The 21,025-nt window shown below is 46.1% G+C and overlaps 1 protein-coding gene across 2 annotated transcripts in view; it reads left to right on the forward strand.

The window, feature by feature from the left end:
* The window catches only part of TOLLIP (toll interacting protein), a 57,948-nt gene that overhangs the window by 12,965 nt on the left and 23,958 nt on the right, over positions 1-21,025 (forward strand). For both annotated transcript variants that reach the window (XM_088454564.1, XM_088454566.1), the window contains exons 2-3: positions 8,457-8,606; positions 14,222-14,404. In XM_088454564.1, the coding sequence (XP_088310690.1) occupies positions 8,457-8,606; positions 14,222-14,404 (333 nt within the window). The remainder of the gene's footprint in view (positions 1-8,456; positions 8,607-14,221; positions 14,405-21,025) is intronic.

Below are 21,025 nucleotides of genomic sequence, written 5' to 3' on the forward strand. Positions count from 1 at the left end.
TTTCAAACAGATATACAAGTGTCACATATCAAATTAGTGAAGTCTCCTGGTGCATTATAGTTACATCGCACTGCGACTTATGGTGCGTACACACGTGGCGATTTTAATGCATGATTTGAACGATAATATCGTTCATATCGTTATCGTTCAAATCGTATATTTTTTGGCCCCTACCAATGATCAGCGATGTGCAAGCACGTATGGACGATAGCGATATCGGCCGTGCATGCAGGCCAACTTGTTCGATATCAATCGTCCAGCACACCAGGGAGGGTGCAGAACGATCAGACAGCGATATTGTTATCGCTGTCTGATCGCTCCGTGTGTATGCACCATTTGAAGCATTTTTGGTAAAGACAACGCCGAAGCTAACGTAGTCTCACAACCAGGCGCGCCGACAGTGGCTGTTTGGCACGACTGCAGCAAAGATGAGCGAGGACACATCTGTATGTACTTATTATTTCTGAACTATCTCTATGGAGTATTAGGCAGAAGGTATCCCTCTTTCTGTGTATGCATGGCAGGTAAGTATCCCAAACTGAAGCAGGGGACTGCTCAGGCTTTGCATTATCTACGTATGTTCAAAATGTTCTACCAAAATTATAAGCAGAAGCACAGATCCGAATGCCCTGTGTGGGGCTTACGAGGCTGCTCAAAGAGCACTGCAGCCTTAGCTGTTTCTGTCAGGCGATCTTTGTGGTTTAGGTCATGGCAGGCAGTCGTGGAATCCAAGAAAACCCTGAAAGTGGTTCCGTTTGAGGGTAAGTGGCTGTTTGGTCCAGAATTGGTTTGAATAATTTCCCAGGCGACAAGAGGTATTAGTCCTTACATTCCGGGATTACCTGCTAGGGCTAAAACTCTTAGGTTTAGTCCCCTTAGTTTCCCTGGAATGTATTGGACTGTCCTACAGAAAAGTTGAAAAAGGGATAAGGAAATGCGAGTACTGTTACAGAAGCTATACTTATGCTGGGTACACACTTAACGATGTGTATCCAGCCGATGTCGTTCTCGGCAGGGTTGACTGGATGGGCAAGTGCATTCAGACTTGCCGAAGGCGGCAGGGACGGAACAACAGCGGGGGTTGCATGCAGGTCTGACGGGCGATTTTGCTGCCGACGACACATTGCCCGATGTGGACGATATGTTGTCCGATCCGCCGGATCGGATGACATATAATCTAGTGTGTACCCGGCATTCTTCTACTCAGCAGAAATTAGCCACATATGTCATGGTTACTGGACCACTTCCTCAGGCTGATGTTAATATTGTCCAACGCCTTCTTTTGTCATTCATATGGTAAGTTTTTATATTCCACCATACACCGACAACTGTACAACAGTATACACTATGATCTGGTTTTATTTTCTTTCCATTTATAACTACATTACTGGGAGGAAGTGATATTATTTATACACACCAATAAGCACCAGGATAAAACTTCCTATTTATAATTTAGAATTACCTTACATTGGCTAATTATAACATACCTTTTTTGAATAAATGATTGTAACTTTTAGTCTATAGAGCTATAATTACCATTGTTGTACATTCAATGATTTGTTTATGGAGAAATACAAATTTAATTTGCCTGTCTTATGCTGGGTACCCACGATATGTTAGTGAACGTCGGCTTTCACCGACATATCGCATTGGCTGTGCTGCAGACATATCTGTCCATTGGCAGGTGTCCGCCCGTACACACACAGTGGCAGCCGCGAGGAGGGCGACAGGACACGCCCCGACCCGCCCACCAGCCGCCGGGTCCCGCCCCCCGGACGTAGGGACCCGAGGGCACAAGCAGATGATGGCTTTTCAGTGTGTATGAATGACCATCATCTGCAGATATATTTGCAGATCACTCGGTTTGCAGATATATCAGTCAGGTGTATGCACACCTTAAGATGCACCTATTTGCCTAAACATAGTGTAAACAGACATTTTATAGCCTAAACTTGAATTCATGATAATGAACCTTGTGTACTGTTCTCGGACTTTGTCTCTCGCCGGTGTTTAGGCTGTCTTGTGATTTAATAGCGACTTTGAGTCCAACTGGAGAAAAGCGCTATTTAAATAAAATTATTATTATTATTAATATCCTGCATTCTCATTATTATTGGTTCTGGCCACAAAATGGCTGCCATATAGTGCCTTTGTGGCCCTGGTTCCTAGAGAATGTGTCTGCTACAATCTAATAATTTCACCTCAGAAAATGGCTGCCTCCACATTGCATATACAAATGAGAATGACTTTATAGTTCAGTTAATTTATTCTGATAATTTCATTTCTTGAACGTTCGCATAAACATTTCAATGATGTATATTCTCACCTTGGTATTTTATACCTCGAGGCTCAGTCATTATATGTGTGCAGGTCCATGCTGGTAATGTTTAAAATGTAATATCAGTGTCTACATCTGGGGAGAACAGGATTCTAGTGAAAATCAGGAGCCAGCTCAAGCTATTTAGGTTATTTATATAGCTGTATCAGTGACCTGTTCACATCATCTGAGCTCTTTTATTTACCATGTGTTGGGAAAGGGGGTAATTTCCATAGTTCTCCATGCACCAAAGTTTCCCTGGTGTACAACTGTGGCCAAAAGTTTTGAGAATGACACAAGTATTGGTTTTCACAAAGTTTGCTGCTTCTCCCAACCATCCAAGAACAGTTTGGTGATGAACAATGCCTTTTCCAGTATGATGGAGCAACGTGCCATAAGGCAAAAGTGATAACTAAGTGGCTCGGAGATCCAAACATTGAAATTTTGAGTCCATGGCCAGGAAACTCCCCAGACATTAATCCTATTGAGAACTTGTGGTCAATCCTCAAGAGGCGGGTGGACAAACAAAACCCACAAATTCTGACAAACTCCAAGCATTGATTAGGCAAGAATGGGCGGGCATCAGTCAGTATGTGGCCCAGAAGTTGACTGACAGCATGCCAGGGTGATTTTTGCAGAGGTCTTGAAAAAGAAGGGCCAACACTGCAAATATTGACTCTTTGCATAAACTTAATGTAATTATAAATAAAAAACTTTGACACTTATGAAATGCTTGTTATTTTACATCTGTATACCATAGTAACATCTGACACAAACTTTGTGAAAACCAATATTTTTGAGAATGACACAACTTTTGGCCATGGCTGTACTAGCTCTACACAGCAATGTATAGATGGTAATCTCAGACATTAGAGAATGCAGTGACGACAGGCGCAGTATGCAGGCTACATATACTTCTTATTTGGAATTAATGTTCAGTCATGTGCTTTTTCTAAGTTTAGATTTTTTTTCTGCACAGGCATCAATAATCCCTAATTCATTCTTGATATTTACTTTTTGGATCTATTAACATCAAATAAACACCTCATTAAATGGAGTATTTACTTCCGTTCCTGGTGATGGTCATATAGCCATCTCACTTGTATAGCACTCTGTTTGAGTCTCTTGTATGATTATATGAAATAAACAGTGTAATCCTGACCGCCTCCATTGAAATCCACATTTTCTGTTTACTTTGGTTGTTTGTGCACAATAGAATACGCAATGTCAAATTAATCAAATGCATTTACTTGCTGTAATTCTTTTCTTATATTGAGGTAAGCAGTTTCCAGACTAGTGTGTTTATCCAATCATTATTACTGATGTAGTCTTATCAGGGGCTGCTATGTATAGTTATTATTGAGGACTCCCTCCTACACTACTCCTTTATCAGGTTAGATGGGCACCAGCAAGAACATCCACTATACAACTTTATCATCTATCTAGGTCTACGTACTGCTAAACTACACTTGTACTCTTATAGACTACCACTGTCCCATTAAGACATGTGTCTTTACAGCAAATAGGAGTATTACTCCCAAAGAGCCCCATTACCCAAAGCCCTGAGCTAGACCACTCCAAAGGGCCCAAGTGCTGGTCATTTTTCCTGCAGCAAAAATGAGCGCTTTGCATGTCTAAGTATTAAATGGAGCTCTAGGAAAGAGCTTGGATCAATACCACCTGTGCAGTGACCTCAGCACAAGCTCCCTTTACTATTTTCTGTACGTGGAGGAGTTTGTTTTATTGAGCATTAGATGACCAGAGACGGACATTCGCTTACTGTCCAGTATGCTCTAGGCCAGGGGTTCCCAACCACGGTCCTCAAGGCACACTAAGAGTCCAAGTTGTAAGGATAGCCATAGTTGAGCACAGGGGACTTAATTAGTACCTCAGTTATTTTGATTTAACCATCCGTGCTTAAGCATGGATATCACTAAAACCAGGGTTGGGAATCACTGCTCTAGGCAGACTTCCTCCAGCATTCTGTCCTCGAGCTATTGTGGAACTATACAACCCAACATGCCCTGCCACAGTTTTAGCAAGCCCTAATAGCAAAACTGTTGCAGGTCATTCTGGGATATGTAGTTCAACAGCTGGAGGGATGCGTGTTGAATACCCCTGCTCTAGAGGCTATTTTGACTGATGGTTCTTCTTTACCTTGCATTATTTTGAGGGCTGAATAGAAGCCCGAGCCTGCATAATTTGCTTACTGATTACCGGGTAACCAAAATCTACCATACCTACTGCATGTTGGTAGATTTGCACAATCTTTAACCGAGCGCCTAAATTGAATGCCGATGCAGCACTAAAGCTATAGCTTTCTGGACAAAAAGTAGGTTTAGTGAATATAAATGATTGGCAGTCATGGTTGTCAGCATCTGGCAGTGACTAGCTTTAATATTGGTGTAGCCACACACACTTTCTGTGTTAGCAGCTGCAGTTGGTATAGCGCTTGGTTTTGTAGCAATTGTTCCGCAAACTGATATTGCAAGCGCATTTGTACAGCGCATTCTACCTTCTGTTTAATTTCATTGTTAGTAACTTATTTGTATTGTAATCCTCTAAATTTACAACACAGTGTAATATTTTAATGCTTTCAAGTAATGGTTACTAATAATCTTAACTTTTTAGCTTTCTCCTATTGTAATTCAGAGGAAAATGTATCGGGCAATGCTTATGTTACATAATTTTTCTGGGGCTTAGTATCCAGCAAGGAAAAGACTTTACAAACTTCCTATGATTTCCATTAACAATCCTCATCTATAGCGATATACAGTACAGCAAGATCTCAAATAGCCTTAGCTAGAGACAGCCTGGGCTTATTTCCACCATAACTGGAGGCCAGCAGCATGGGATGCACTTACTCTAGTGAAACTAGTCCTAGCCTGGTCAGCACAGCCGCTTCTGTCTTCACGGGGGTTGGTGCCACGCATATAAACATGTAATAAAGTGCCAGACAATCAGGAGCGTTTGCAGGGTCCCATCTCATCTCATTTCATTCTGAATGGTGGTGCATGTACAGAAGGGGATATGTAGTTACGATGCCGACGGACTGGATGCCGGCTGTTGAAATCTCTGCGTCGGAATCCCGTCCCCGGACTAAACATAGGTGCCTAAATTCCAATGCCAGTTTAGATACCAACGCCGGAATCCCAGCAGCCGGTATCCCGAACGTTAGTGTAGTGTGTCGGATTATGTGATAGCCGTAGGGGGGAGGTTAGGTTTAGGCACAACGGATGGGGGGGAGGTTATGTTTAGGCACTAACGGGGAGGGTGCAAGAAGGGAGGGTTAGAGGCAGAAGGGGGGAGGGTTAGGATACTTACGTAGCCCTGTCGGGATACTGAGCATCGAGATACCGCTGTCTGTATTTGGACAGCTGTCATCCCAACTGACAGTATTTTATACCCAACCTATGCAGAAGATGGCAGTGCCATAGTCTTTGCTAATACCTTTGCTGTCTCCTGTGCCAGCGCCAGCTCTGCTGGCACAATGTAACGGGTGGCACAGTGTCTCTGTTCTGGGTTCAGGGTAACACAGTTGTGTGAAGGGACTGTCCAGACAGTCCAAAGCTGCATAGGAGTGTTTGTTGACACAAGGCCAAGCATAACTGAATCTTCCTAAGTAACATGGGGTAAACACACTTACCACTTCACAATCAGCCGCTCAATATGTCTGGCCAGTTCCTGCAGCCAGCATAAAGGGCCAGTCGTAGATGCGCACTGTATATCTGTAAACGATGTCGGCGACTGAAGCCTGTTCTCTTTAAATAACTGTGTTTTATGTTTTCTAATAGTTTTCTCAGAAACGGATGTTTAGCTATTACTGGTAATAGAGCAACTTTTGAAATCTTTCTCTGGATCTGAATAATTTTGCAAGGTGTGGTATCTACATTAATATGTGAAAATTTGCTACAGCCAACTGAGGAGCAGAAACGCAGAGGGATGTCACGCAGAGGAAAGAGTAAAACCCTGTGTCATTCTAACATCTGCAGTCTTTGTTTTTATTTGGTAGGGAGTTTTCATGATGATCTGTCTTAAACATAGGGTTCCCATGTGCCGTGTTCCACCCTTCAAAAGTATTTAGCTCACAATACATGCTTTCTCATCGTTTGAAGTCCCAAATGAATTAGTTGAATGGGCCATTGAGAGTTTTGCTCTGGAGCGAATTTCATGACTGTAAAATTACCCTCTCTGGTAACTTATTTCCAGCCTGGGGCACAGGTTGGCAGTGAGTGACCAGATCCGTGTCTGATTTGGCTGTGTGTAGGTGTAAATCCTGGTACACACTATACGTATGATTTCTCGGACGATATGCCCGATTCTGACGGATCGGAACGACATATCTCCAAAATCTTGTAGTGTGCACCTACTGTCGTCTGGTGCGTGCTCCTGTGGTGTCGTCAGCCGCATCAACAGGGCGTCCCTACATGCAGCTCAACCTGGCGATGTGGCTGACGACCCCATGCAGCGGGAGGCGGAAGGGGCCGACATATCGGGTTGGGCACTAGATCGTCTAATTTGGGTAGAGTCGCCCGTCATATCGCTGGGTACACATATCGTATAGTGTGTACCCAGCATTAGCAGTGATGAGATCTAGCCCCTGTGACTGTGAGGCTCCTGGCATGACTGTTAATGTAGCGTGAAAAATATTGTATACATAGACTTGCAGTGATATTCCCCCTGAATTTACCAATATGCCCAATATTAATCAGACTGGTCCCAACCAAGGTATCTGATAACATGGTGTTTATGATGAGGTCAATTTTGTTAAAAGCATTTATGATTTTGTCACTAGACATTTTGTTTTGGTTACAACATGGTTTACATGTAGAATATACGCTGTTGATAGACATAGCTGCTGTCCCTGCAGGTTTAGAAGAAGTGTAAGGAAGAAGCAGTTTCAGTGGTGGATGGATGTCAAAAGTGCACAGCGTGAACTTACTATGTCTGCTGCTAGAATTGCGTGTGTGTGTGTACCTTCATTGGACTAGCGTAGTGACTGTTTTGTGGAGAGAGGGGACATCTGGTGGCAAGCTGGAGAATAAACCCTCAGTGTTCATTGCTATATTGTCAGATAGAAAGGAATAATGGCCTAAATACTGAGACTTACTGCTAGATCAAAGATGGCGGTGATGACCGTAAGAATAGCCTGCGTGTTTGTAAGAGGTTGGGCAAAGTTTCTTCCTGGATAATTTTATGTTTTGTTTTTTTCAAATAAGCTTTGTTGAGGGAAGTTCTAAAACGGTACCACTCATGGCATTGTGAATAAAATCTAGCTAACCGATATGGTGAATAAAGACATGCTTAATAGAGTACAAAAGTGTATACCACATACAGCTTATTCCCATGCCCAACACAGTGTCTGTCTTAACGAGCACAAATAGAACCATCACTCTCATAACTGCCACCAAGCATAGTCCTACACGGCTCATTGATGTAACTACAGTGCCTTACTACACCATATTCATACCCATATTGACCTTAGTATTATGAGTTAGTGGTGGAATAAAGGGCTTTATGGTGGCATTATGGGGTATAGTAGCTAGCGGCTGTCACTGTATCATTTCCTTTCCTGCTGATTTTGCCCCATAAACCGAAATGGACCAGTTACTAGTGTGGAGACACCTTTATCCAGAAGTGTTTCAGCTCATTAATGGTCGCTACTTCTGTTTCCTTCCCGTATAACCTGCCATTATAAATATTGAGAAATGGTGCTGTGCTCCCTCAAGACAACACTTGCAAACACTTCCCTGAGTCCACTGAAGAGGATGTTGTGTAGTGAGTGCAGTACTGGGCTGGTATGCCATCATTCTGCCCCCACTGATCTTATCACTGTGCTTGTAGTGTTTCAGTATTGCTGTTTACCTGAGCTCTGGTTGAGATGCATTCAGTGCTTTTATGTAGCAATGTGCTGTTACTTATTTCATTGTAGGTTGTTGGGTCTGAGTAAAGCTAGGTACACACTACACGATTGTAGATCGTGGCCGACGGCACGCCTGACGAAAAAAATATGTTGGTTGGCCGTCCACACTATACTATATATTGTGCGACCGCTCGAGGATGCACATGTTATATGGATATATACTATTGCTGTACATTACACTGAGTTGACCCATTTTTATTTGTCTGTACTCTACAGGTGTTCATTGGTGAACTTCCCCAAGACTTCCTGCGTATCATGCCCACCCAGCAGCAGCAGCAGATTCAGCTCGATGCCCAGGCGGCACAACAGCTGCAATACGGAGGGGCAATGGGTACCATGGCCCGGCTCCGGATCACTGTGGTACAGGTAGGTAATATAGCTAGTATGTGCTGATCTTCCGTTACCTGATGGGGAGTCACATATTTTTTATCTGTTGACTGATGAATAGCTGACATCTAGGACACGAACTGCTGCTATGCAGAATACAGTACTGACCACACCTGCAGAATCACGGAATGTACTTTGTAACAGGAATTGTGGTTGTTTCCTTTATATATACATTTGAAACATGATCTGTGCAGGGAGCTGTGAAAGTTATTGATGTGTTAGGTATGTTCTGATATTAGCATATGCTAAGGATAACCTTATTACTCAGTTACCTGCCCTTCCTCTCGTGTCCTTATCAATGACTGAATAGCCACATTACTCTGGACCTTTGCTCTAGGTTATCGACAGAGGGTACATGGGGCTGTTGTGTGATTAGGAAGGACTAAGGACTGGATAGAAACACAGGTAAGTAATTGTGTGTCTCTATACCAGCGCTCGATACATTTTTCAAAAATTAGGAGCCAACTTAAAGGTCTATGTGACAGACTAACGTCTGCAACCAAAATATATGAAAACTTCTATAGAATACTTCTCAGGCTTCCCCACATGCCATTAGACCCTGATGCATTCCCATCTCCAGTGCCCAGTACATAGTATTCCACCAATTCATAGTATGACATACTGTACCCCAATACATAGTATGCCACACCACAGAGCCCCCAACATATAGTATGCCACACTACAGTGCATCCAAAATGTGTCAATTTGTATAATTTAATATGTGCAGGCAGCCAAGGCTGCTGTCCCCTGCATCTCCTACCTGGACTTGGATCTGAGAAACTAGCAGAATGACCTGACTGGGTCTCATTGACTCTACAAGGAAGGTAGAGGCCACATCATCAAAGCAGTGCTAAAACTGTGAGGGGAGCCAGGCGAAGGTGCGGATTCTCTGGTCGACGCTGCAGACCCCACGCAATTTTTGAGAGTGTGCCAACCAGTAGCTTTATAGTGTCTCCAACCACACAAACGACCCTCCCAATGAGTCCTCATTTTGTTTGACTACAAGTGGATGCGATAGTCATGCAGTGTGGAGTGGATGGAGGGGAGTTTTGCTTCTAGTCAAAACCTCACTCTCGTCACTGACAAGCCAGGGTCTTTACAAACCCAGTCGCAAGGTGCCCTATACATCTAATAATTACACAGCCCCCCCCAAAAAATGTTTATATGCCATGGATATTTGTACAAATTTAGGACTTTTTGGGTTTGCTGAATTCAAAAATTAAGTTTTTTTTCCAATTGGCTCCAGTTCTTGAGATAATGGATAACCTCAAGTAATAGGGAGCTTTAGCAATACCACTTGCACATGAGAATATTCAGAACATTCTAGAGGGTGAGACACAAATATTCTAGGGGGGCATATCCAATTGCAGGTGTCATTTTGAACCCTCCCCCCCTGCTGCACAGGTTTTTCCCGCAGCTGCACAGGTTTTTCCTATCCAAAAGGGTGCATGATCTTTACTGTTGAGCACCTCCTTACCAAGGTAAAATTTTTTCCTTCACTCGTTATTTTAAAGAAAAATTGTCGGAACTTGGACACCCCCATATTGACTAATTAAACAATTAAAAGTTTCCAATTAGCTTAATTAGTCAAAAATACCTTCTGCAGCACTGTCGTCTTCTTCTGCCACTGAAGTCCTCTCCCTTTGTTATCTCCAGCAGTGTGAGTGTGACACTGTCAGTGTGAGGGGTGCTGCGGGTTTCTGCCAGTGTGTGTCAGTACGTGAGGGATGCTACTGGTGTCTGTCAGTGTGAGGGGTGTCAGTGTGTGTTTATCCCCTGTGCGTGTGAGACCTCCTGCTGGGAGAGGAGCACAGGGAACACAAGTGAGTGTAGGAGCCCGCAAAAAAAATCTGCAACTTTTTTTTTTATTATTACCTCGGGTATCTGGAGCATGCACACCTGCAGTAATTCAAAGGTGGATGCGACATGGGTACATTATTTTGCGCCCGAAATACCAAACCCAATTGAATATGCCCCTAGGTGTTCACTCCACGATCATTCTAGAATAAAGTGATCGGCCACCGAACTAGCAGTCAGTTTACAGATGTCTTTTGTATTTTTCTAGGGGTGTGCACCGGCCACTTTTCGTGTTTTGGTTTTGGATCTGGATCTTTCTTCGTGTTTTGGATCTGGATTGGTTTTGCCAAAACCACCCTTCCGTGTTTTGGGTTCTGGGTTTTGTGTTTTGGATCTGTATTTTTTTGAAAAAAAGCATAAAAACAGCTAAAATCACAGAATTTGTAGGTTTTTCTGCTCCTATGCTATTATTAACCTCAATAACCTTAATTTCCACTCATTTCCAGTCTATTCTGAACACCTCACACCTCACAATAGTGTTTTTATGTCCAAAAGGTTGCACCGAGGTAGCTGGATGACTATGCTAAGCGACACGAGTGGGCGGCACAAACACGTGACCCATCTAGGCGTGAAACTGCAGTGGCAGACAGGATGGCAGTTTGAAAAACTAGGCCCCAAACTGTACATAATGCAAAGAAAAAAAAGAGGTGCAAGATGGAATTGTCCTTGGGCCCTCCCACCCACCCTTATGTTGTATAAACAGGACATACACACTTTAACAAACCAATCATTTCAGCGCCAGGGTCTGCCACACAACTGTGGCTGAAATGATTGGTTCGTTTGGGCCCCCACAAAACAAGCTGGCAATTAATCTGTCCCTGCACAAACTGGCTCTACGGAGGCAAGATGTCATCCTCATCCTCCTCATCCACCGATTCCTCACCCTCTTCAGTGTGTACATCCTCATCCTCACAGAGTATTAATTCGTCCCCACTGGAACCGCAGGTCCCTCTGTACGTTCTGGAGGCTGGTCTCCCTGGAAGAGTTGATAATTCATTTTATGAACATCATCTTCTCCACATTTTGTGGAAGCAACCTCCTACGCCTTTCGCTGACAAGGTTCCCGTCTGCACTAAACACTCTTTCGGAGTACACACTGGAGGGGGGGCAACTCAGGTAAAATAGAGCGAGTTTGTACAGGGACCTCCAAATTGCTTCTTTTTCCTGCTAGTACAGGTACAGACTGTCTGACATGCCTACTTGGATGCTGTCACCGATGTAATCCTTTAACAGACAGACGCACGCTTGTCGCTGCTGCTTTAAGGATGCAGGTGCGGCTACAGCCCACACAATTCACAAAGACAGAAAAAAGAAGAAGAATATTTTTATTGTTTGTGTAGCACACGTTGAGGGTGTCACCACCCTTTAACAGACAGACGCACGCTTGTCGCTGCTGCTCTAAGGATGCAGGTGCGGCTACAGCCCACACAATTCACAAAGACAAAAAAAAGAAGAAGAATATTTTTATTGTTTGTGTAGCACACTTTGAGGGTGTCACCACCCTTTAACAGACAGACGCACGCTTGTCGCTGCTGCTTTGAGGACAGTATCATATGCAGTGACAGTAGACTTGTCAGAAATTGTTGGCACGTCCTTCAGTCCGGACCAGATGTCCAAACCAGCCCTTGACTTATGACACAGGCGCACGCTTGGCGCTGCTACTATGTTGATGCACGTGCGGCTACATCGCACACAAGTCACAAACACATTTAAAAAATAGCTTTTTATTTTTTGGAGCACTTTGAGGGTTACACCACCCTTTAACAGACAGACGCACGCTTGTCGCTGCTGCTCTAAGGATGCAGGTGCGGCTACAGCCCACACAATTCACAAAGACAAAAAAAAAAAGAAGAATATTTTTATTGTTTGTGTAGCTCACTTTGAGGGTGTCACCACCCTTTAACAGACAGACGCACGCTTGTCGCTGCTGCTTTGAGGATGCAGGTGGAATCTAGACGGGATTTGGAACCGGGGACACACTACCTCCATCAATTGTCTAAATCCCACTGCACTAATGGCGGATACCGGACGCACGTCTAACACCAACATAGCAGTCAAGGCCTCAGTTATACGTTTTGCTTCAGGATGACTGATGTCGTACTTCATCCTCATCGCTAGGGACTGTTGGAGGGTCAATTGTTTAGTAAAAGTAGTGATGTTCCTACTTCCTCTCTGGGATGATGAACAACTCCCAGCAGCAGCATCAGCACTAGGAGGAAGTGGTTCTTGATCTTTCCCTATTTTATTTTTATCGGAGAAAGTTTGGTCCTCCATTTATGTTATATTGATATATACGTGCGGCTAAAGCGCACACAAACACAGAAAATATTTTTTTATTTTTGCTGGAGAGTAGTGCACTTTGTGGGTTACACCACCCTTTAAGAAATGAGCCAGCCGGCTCTTTACTTATGGGACACAGGCGCACGCTTGGCGCTGCTCCTTTGTTGATGCACGTGCAGCCACAGTGCACACAAGTCACAAACACAGAAAATATATATTTTTTTGGTTTGGACTGGAGTGTACTTTGGGGGTTACAGCACCCTTTAACGGTCAAGCCAGCCGGCCCTTTACTTATGACACAGGCGCACGCTTGGCACTACTTTGTTGATGCACGTGCGGCTACTGCGCACACAATTCACAAACACAGAAAATATATTATTTTTTTAGCACTTGGGGGGAGCACCCCTGATGGACAGAGCACCCCCTGGACAACACTACAGCACCCCTTTAGGACTGGGACATTGCACAGGACTTTGGAGTGGACACAGCCCCTATGGAGAACTGACTGCACAACACAGTCCAGCCAGCCCCTATGGACTTTGAAGTAGTGGACACAGCCCCTATTAACAACAGCAGCACAGCACAACACAGCCAGCCCCTATGGACTTTGAAGTAGTGGACAACAGCAGCACTACACTACACTACACAGCCCAGCCAGCCCTAACTCCCACCCTCCCTCTTCACTGTCCACAGCCGAGTGAGAAAATGGCGCCGACGCGGGTACCTTATATAGGATCCAAAACCCGGGAGACTCGGAAGGCGGGATGATGACGTTTTGCCTCGATTTCAGATCCGAGTCAGGCGGGAAAAGTCGAGCCTGACTCGGATCGGACTCGGATCGGGGGGGTTCGGATTTCAGAAATCCGAACCCGCTCACCCCTATATTTTTCTTGTCTATGTATCTAAAAAATTAGAGCCAATCTAGCAAAACTGATGTCCTATTCGGTAACGGCACCACAAAGTTACCCCAGAATTGCTCGAATATGATTGCCAATAAAATTAGTGTTACTCAGAGTTATTTGCTAATGAGTAAAAACAAGTAGGCAAAGTAATACTTAGGGATTTGTTTAGTAAAGTGAGAGTTTTTAGAAGTTGAGTTGTTGCCCATAGCAACCAACCAGATTCTACTTAACATTTAACCAGCACCTTCTAGAAGATAACAGCTAGAAGCTGATGGGTTGCTATGGGCAACATCTCCATTTCTAAAAGCTCTCACTTTAGTAAATGTACCCCTTTAGTCTTGGCAAAATAATCCTGGGAAAATATCCCAATATGCTGCATCACATCACATGAAATCTTATTAATCTAGCTTACAGTATATGAATCAAAGCTTTTTATAAAAGATCCATCTAATTTGCATTAAATTAATTGAAGCTGGTTGCCAAAGCATGTTATTTAATCTGCCTTGGTTTTTACATCCATCTGATACATTCCTCTTTTGCCTGTCCTTCCTCCAGGCCAAACTGGCAAAGAATTACGGGATGACTCGAATGGACCCTTACTGCAGGATACGTTTGGGATATGCAGTGTATGAGACTCCCACTGCACACAACGGGGCCAAGAACCCCCGATGGAACAAGGTGATCCAGTGTACCATACCGCCAGGAGTGGACTCCTTCTACCTGGAAATATTTGATGAGGTCAGTAATAGTAATTTGGGCAGTAAAGTGACACAGTGGCTAGCATTACCACGTCACAGCACTAGGGTCAGGGGTACGATTTAAACAGGGCCATGTATGTGTGGAGTTTGCATGTTCTCCAACTTTTATCCCACACTCCAAAAATATATACTGGTCAGTTACATAACGTGACCTCTGGCAAAATTAAACCTAGTTTGTGTGTGTGTGTATACGCGTGCATCTGTCTTGTAGTGAATGATTATTCTCTCTCCTAAAGCTGTGTAATGTGGAGGTACTATATAAAACAGGATTTTGGTACTTACCGTTAAATCCATTTCTCCGATTCCACAGGGGACACTGGAGCTTCATGACAGTGGGGTATAGACTGTGGGTTGAGTTGAGCCTGGCACTTTAAAAATCTACAAGTGTGACTGGCTCCTCCCCCTCTATGCCCCATCAACCCCAGTTTTAAAGAACAGCCCGAGAGGAGACGGAGAACAGACTGAAGAACAGAGAAGGAGAACAGGAAAAGAAACATCCAACATACTGACACACCGCAAGAACACAGCAGGCTGCAGTGATAAACAGTCACACAATAAAAACAGACAAAACTGCAACAGAACTGAAGCAGAACAAGCAACTGAGAACAGGCAAGAAGCACTGGGTGGGCGTCCAGTGTCCCCTGTGGAATCGGAGAAATGGATTTAACGGTAAGTACCAAAATCCTGTTTTCTCCTTCATCCACTAGTGGACACTGGAGCTTCATGACAGTGGGGACGTCCCAAAGCTACCCTCCTGGGGGGGAGAGTGCTGAACGCCCTGCAAGACACTACGACCAAAATTTGAAGCAGAAGCCGCAAAAGTGTCAATTCTGTAGAAACATACAAAAGTATGAACCGAAGACCACGTCGCTGCCCTACAAAGCTGTGAAGCCGAGACACCTCTACGTGCCGCCCAAGAAGTACCCACAGAGCGCGTAGAATGCGCAGAAATGGATACCGGCGGTGGTCGAGCAGAAGCAACATATGCCTGACGAATAGTCAGACGAATCCACCTGGCCAAAGTTTGTTTAGACGCAGGCCAGCCACGCCGATTAGCATCATAAAGGACGAATAGAGCCTCTGATTTACGTAGCCCCTCAGTACGGGACACATAAATGCGAAGTGCCCGAACCACATCCAAGGAGTGAGAATCCCCAGAAGAGTCTGACAACGCTGGCACTACAATCGGCTGATTCAGATGAAAACCCGAGACCACCTTGGGCAAAAAGGAAGGCCGGGTACGAAGTTCCGCCCGATCTTCGTGAAAAATCAAGTAAGGGGAATGGCAGGACAAGGCTCCAAGTTCAGACACACGTCTGGCCGAAGCCAGGGCCAATAAAAGGATCATCTTCCAAGTCAAATACTTCAATTCCACCTCCTGCAAAGGCTCAAAGGTGGATGACTGAAGAAAAGATAAAACAAGATTCAGGTCCCAAGGAGCCGTGGGTGGCACAAAGGGGGGCTGAATTCTAAGTACCCCTTGAAAAAAGGTCTGAACCTCCGGAATCAGAGCTAGGCGACGCTGGAAAAAAATAGAAAGAGCAGAAATCTGCACTTTAAGCGATCCCAAGCGTAACCCCGCATCGAGGCCTTTTTGAAGAAAAAGAAGACGACGTGGTAAATGAAAAGAGGAAGTGGAGGATCCACGACCTTCACACCAGGAGATATAAGCCCTCCAAATGCGATGATGATGCGCTGATGTTACCGGTTTTCTAGCCCTAAGCATGGTAGGAATGACCGACCTAGGAACTCCATGGCTTCTTAGGATGGCGGTCTCAATAGCCACGCCGTTAAACGAAGCCGCCGTAAATCCGGGTACACACATGGACCCTGTTGTAGAAGGTCCGATCGTAGCGGAAGAGGCCAAGGTTCGTCTGCCAGAAGGAATAAAAGATCGGAGTACCAAACCCGACGAGGCCAATCCGGAGCCACTAGGATGACGGTGGACGACTCTCGTTTGATCCGCTTGAGAATCTGAGGGAGGAGCGGAAACGGTGGGAACAGGTACACAAGGCTGTACGGCCAAGGGATCAGTAAAGCATCCGCTCCCACCGCTGCCGGATCCATGGTCCTGGAGCAGTAAAGGGGTAGTTGATGATTTATCCGAGATGCCATCAGGTCTATCTGTGGCTTCCCCCATCTGCAAACCAGTTGATGAAAGACCTCGGGATGAAGGGACCACACCCCGGGATGAAGATCCTGACGACTGAGGTAGTCCGCTTCCCAGTTGTCGACCCCCGGAATAAACACTGCGGAAATGACCTCTACGTGTCTTTCTGCCCACAGAAGGATGCGACTGGCTTCTCTCATTGCCATCCGACTGCGGGTTCCCCCTTGGCGATTTATGTATGCCACTGCCGTGGCGTTGTCGGATTGTATCCGAACCGGAAGTCCTCGTAACAGCCTGTATCAAAGCTCTGTAGACTGCCCGCAGTTCGAGAACATTGATTGGTAAGAGGGACTCCTGCTGCGACCAAAGCCCCTGGAAGTGATTGTCCAGAACCACCGCTCCCCATCCGCGGAGGCTGGCGTCCGTGGTGACCAAGGTCCAATTCCAAATTCCGAAGCGCCGACCCGCTAACAGATGCTCCGTCCGAAGCCACCAGAGCAAGGATATGGGGGTCCGGGGAGACAGACGCACCAGCCGATGCATCTGTAGGTGGGACCCGGACCACTGAGACAGAAGATCCAGTTGAAATATTCTGGAGTGAAATCTGCCGAATTGGATGGCCTCGAAGGAAGCCACCATTGTCCGCAGGAGACGGATGCAAAGATGCACAGATACTTTCCTGGGTCTGAGCACTAGACGAACCAGCTCCTGTATGGCTAGGGCCTTGTCCCTTGGCAAGAATATACGAAGCAGAACAGTGTCTAGAATCATTCCTAGGAACTGAAGTCTCTGGGACGGCATCAACTGAGACTTCTGGAAGTTCACAATCCATCCATGTTGAATGAGAATCTGATGTGTAAGGGACACTTGGTGTAAAAGGACTTCTGCCGTCGGAGCCTTGATGAGTAAATCGTCTAGGTACGGAACTATCGTCACCCCCTGAGAGCGCAAGTGAGACACCATGACGGCCATCACTTTGGTGAATACCCTGGGAGCTGACGAGAGACCGAATGGCAGGGCCTGAAACTGGAAATGAGCTTCCCTGATGGCAAATCTGAGGAAAGCCTGGTGAGGAACCCAAATTGGGACATGCAGATAGGCGTCCTTGATATCTATCGACACCAGAAACTCTTCTGCCTCTAGTCCCGCAATGACAGAATGGAGAGATTCCATCTTGAACCTGTGAAATGAAAGATACTGGTTCAAGGATTTCAGATTCAGAATGGGTCTGACTGACCCATCTGGTTTCGGAACCACAAAAAGGTTTGAGTAAAACCCTTGTTGTCTTTGTGCAGTGGGAACCGCCACAAGGACCTCGGCCAGCAAAAGTTTCTCGATCGCTTGACGCAAAATTAGTTGCTTCGAGGGATCGACGGGCAAACCTGTTGTAAAATAACGCCCAGGAGGAGTGAAAGCGAACTCGATCTTGTACCCTTGAGATACCAGATTTCGAACCCAAGTGTCTGGAGAAGTCCGTCTCCAAACCTCCGAGAAACGCTGGAGGCGAGCCCCCACCTTCGGATTTCCGAGATGGGATGGGAGCCCGTCATGCCACAGGCTTGTCTGCTGGCTTGGGATCTGGACGGCGGCCAATATTTGCTTGACGTCCTCTAGCACGGCCTCCTCGCCCCGCTGAAGACGAACCTCGCGATCGTCCCTGAAATCTTGCCGATGCTCGAAAGGAACGAAAGGAAGGTCCCCTAAACGAGCGACGCGGAGGAGGTGCTGATGAAGGTAGAAAAGTACTCTTACCTCCAGTGGCCAGCGAGATCCATTTGTCCAGCTCTGGACCAAATAAAATATCGCCTGTGAAAGGAAGAGCTTCCACTGCTCTTTTTGACTCCGCATCCGCTTGCCAGGCACGAAGCCAAAGTGCCCGGCGAGCAGAGACCGCCGAAGCAGAAATCCTAGCGCCTACCTGGCCGATATCTCTGGAGGCGTCTCCTAAGTATACAGCAGACTCCTGAATATGTTCTGCCAAGGTAATCAGATCTGCCCGCGGAGTGCTGGATCTAAGACCCTCAGTCAATTGTTCCGCCCACTTTTCCACAGCCTTGTTGACCCAAGATCCTACCAAGGCCGGCCGGAGAAGTGCACCTGCGGCCGTATAAATGGATTTCAAAGTGGTTTCTAATCTCCGCTCTGAGGTTTCCTTCAATGTAGTAGCTCCTGGAACAGGTAACGTGGTCTTCTTTGATAACCGAGAAACCGAAGAATCCACAGGTGGCGGGGTCTCCCACCTCTTCCTATTTTCCGCAGGAAATGGGTAAAGAGAGAAAAAGCGCTTAGGAATCTGGAATTTACGGTCCGGATTCTGCCAGGCTGCCGTCATCTGTTCGTCCAACTGGAGAGAAACAGGGAATGTGACGGCCATCTTCTGTGACCTGGCAAATAAGGAGTCTTCTAACGATTCTGGAGCTTCCTGGCCAGAAATCTTAAGAACTTCCCTTACCGCTAGAATGAGTGCGTCAATACCTTGCAATGCCTCAGGTTCTTGTGAGTAAGTCTCTACGTCTGATTCGTCCAGCATCTCCCCTTCCTCCTGAGACGAGTGATCCGCTGCCGAATCCTCATCCGACTGGAGAACCGCCGGAAGAGCCCTCTTTTTAGATGAGCGACTTACCGCAGCTTCAGGAGCTTTAGATGCAGAACCCATCGCTTGAGCAAGGCTATTCACCGAGCGGACTAAATTCTGAGCCCACGCTGGTTCTGCTAGAAAAGAAGGGTGAGATGTGCCAGGTAGATCTCTGGCAGACTCCCGTTCCCTACGGGAAGCGGCTAATTCAGAAGAAAGGTCCGCCATGACCCCGGCCAAACTATTTATGAAGGAGGGAGTGACAGACTGCATGTTAGCACTGTCTGCTTCACACGTCTCGCACAGGGAAGACCCTTCGGAGCGAGCATGGGTAAATTTCTTCCTGCACTTAGTGCAGGCAAACAGCTTTTGTGATGCAGTTTTTTCTGCCCTGGATGTCATCATGTACTCACAGACAAGCACCACATACAATTCAGGAATGCAGAAGAAGTATAGGGAGAAGCAGAATTACAATAATAATGCTACTCAAGTATGGGAGCAGACAGAGCAATAAGGGAGGAGCAGAATTTCAATAATAATGCTACTCAAATTGCAGGCAGAGCAGTATAGGAGGAGCAGAATTTCAAGAATAATGCAACTCAGTAACAGGGGCAGACAGGCATATAAGGGAGGAGCAGTCAATAGGACCAGAAAGCAGTTAAAAACACCCTCTGTATTTACAGAACCCTGTAGAAGCTGTCCTCTGCTCTCAGTTTTCTCCTCTCCCCCTCCGCTCAGTGCCTTCAGTGTCTCTGAGGCGCCACTCCCGTTCAGAGCGCGCCAAACTAGTGAAGGAGGAAGAGGAGGAGGGACCCATAAGCTCCTCCTCCTAATGGCCGCCGCTTTGTATGCGCGCGGCATACACTTATACAGTGGGGATCTCTGTGTCCCCGCACTGACAGCGGGGGCCAGCGGCACGACCGCCGCCAGTGATAACCGTGCCGGTGCCTTTTACACAAGCACCGGCACGCAGAGGTAGGAATGCTGCTCCGAGCCTACCTAACAGCCAGCGCCGGTGTTCTATCACAACACCAGCGTGGCACTGACAGCCGCGCGCTGTTACCAGACCCAGCCGTTATTTTCACCTCTCCTGCTAGTCAGGAGAGGTGTGCTACTCACCGGGCTGCTGCGGCCAGAGCGCTGGGCAGTGAGGGGAGAGCGGGGACCCGGACACAAGCCAGTGGTAGCTGTGGCGGGCCCCGCTGAGTCTGATGACTCCTAACTGCCTAAAGCAGCCTCCCCTCCATAGGGTGACCGGACACAGGCTGCAGTAGCCGTGTGGTCCCCTCTCTGGCGGCTCCCACGATGCAGGCAGACTGTCACAGCTAACAGTCTGCCTGTCCTCTTGCTGATGACTCTTTGGTTCTTTTACATTTATATAAAAATTAATATAAGGGCTGGAGACAGCCCCTGTGCACCGGCTCTACTCGGGCACATTCTAAAAACTGGGGTTGATGGGGCATAGAGGGGGAGGAGCCAGTCACACTTGTAGATTTTTAAAGTGCCAGGCTCAACTCAACCCACCGTCTATACCCCACTGTCATGAAGCTCCAGTGTCCCCTAGTGGATGAAGGAGAAATAACTGTTAATAAGTAAATTGTAATTTGATTTAAATGTACATTTTTGCACAGACTGCAGCTGTTCAGTCTTCGTTTAAAAAAAAAAAAAAAAAAAAAAAAAAAAGACTTACTAAATAATAATCTGTATTGGTGATGATGCTCCCACAGCGACAACATATTACTATTTCTCTGCGATCTTCAGGGGGATATCTTCCTATTGGCCAGGATGGCACTCGCCAGGGGCGCCGGCTCTGCCCAGCAGGGCCACCCGCGGCCAGTTTGGTCTATCAAAAGTCTGTGCTGCTGCTGATCTCTCAGTCAGAAGCATCAGCGCTGGACGACACGGGGGGTGGGGGC

This window comes from Taudactylus pleione, unplaced genomic scaffold (genome assembly GCF_031769625.1).
Source record: "Taudactylus pleione unplaced genomic scaffold, aTauple2 ptg000619l, whole genome shotgun sequence".
NCBI lineage: Eukaryota > Metazoa > Chordata > Amphibia > Anura > Myobatrachidae > Taudactylus > Taudactylus pleione.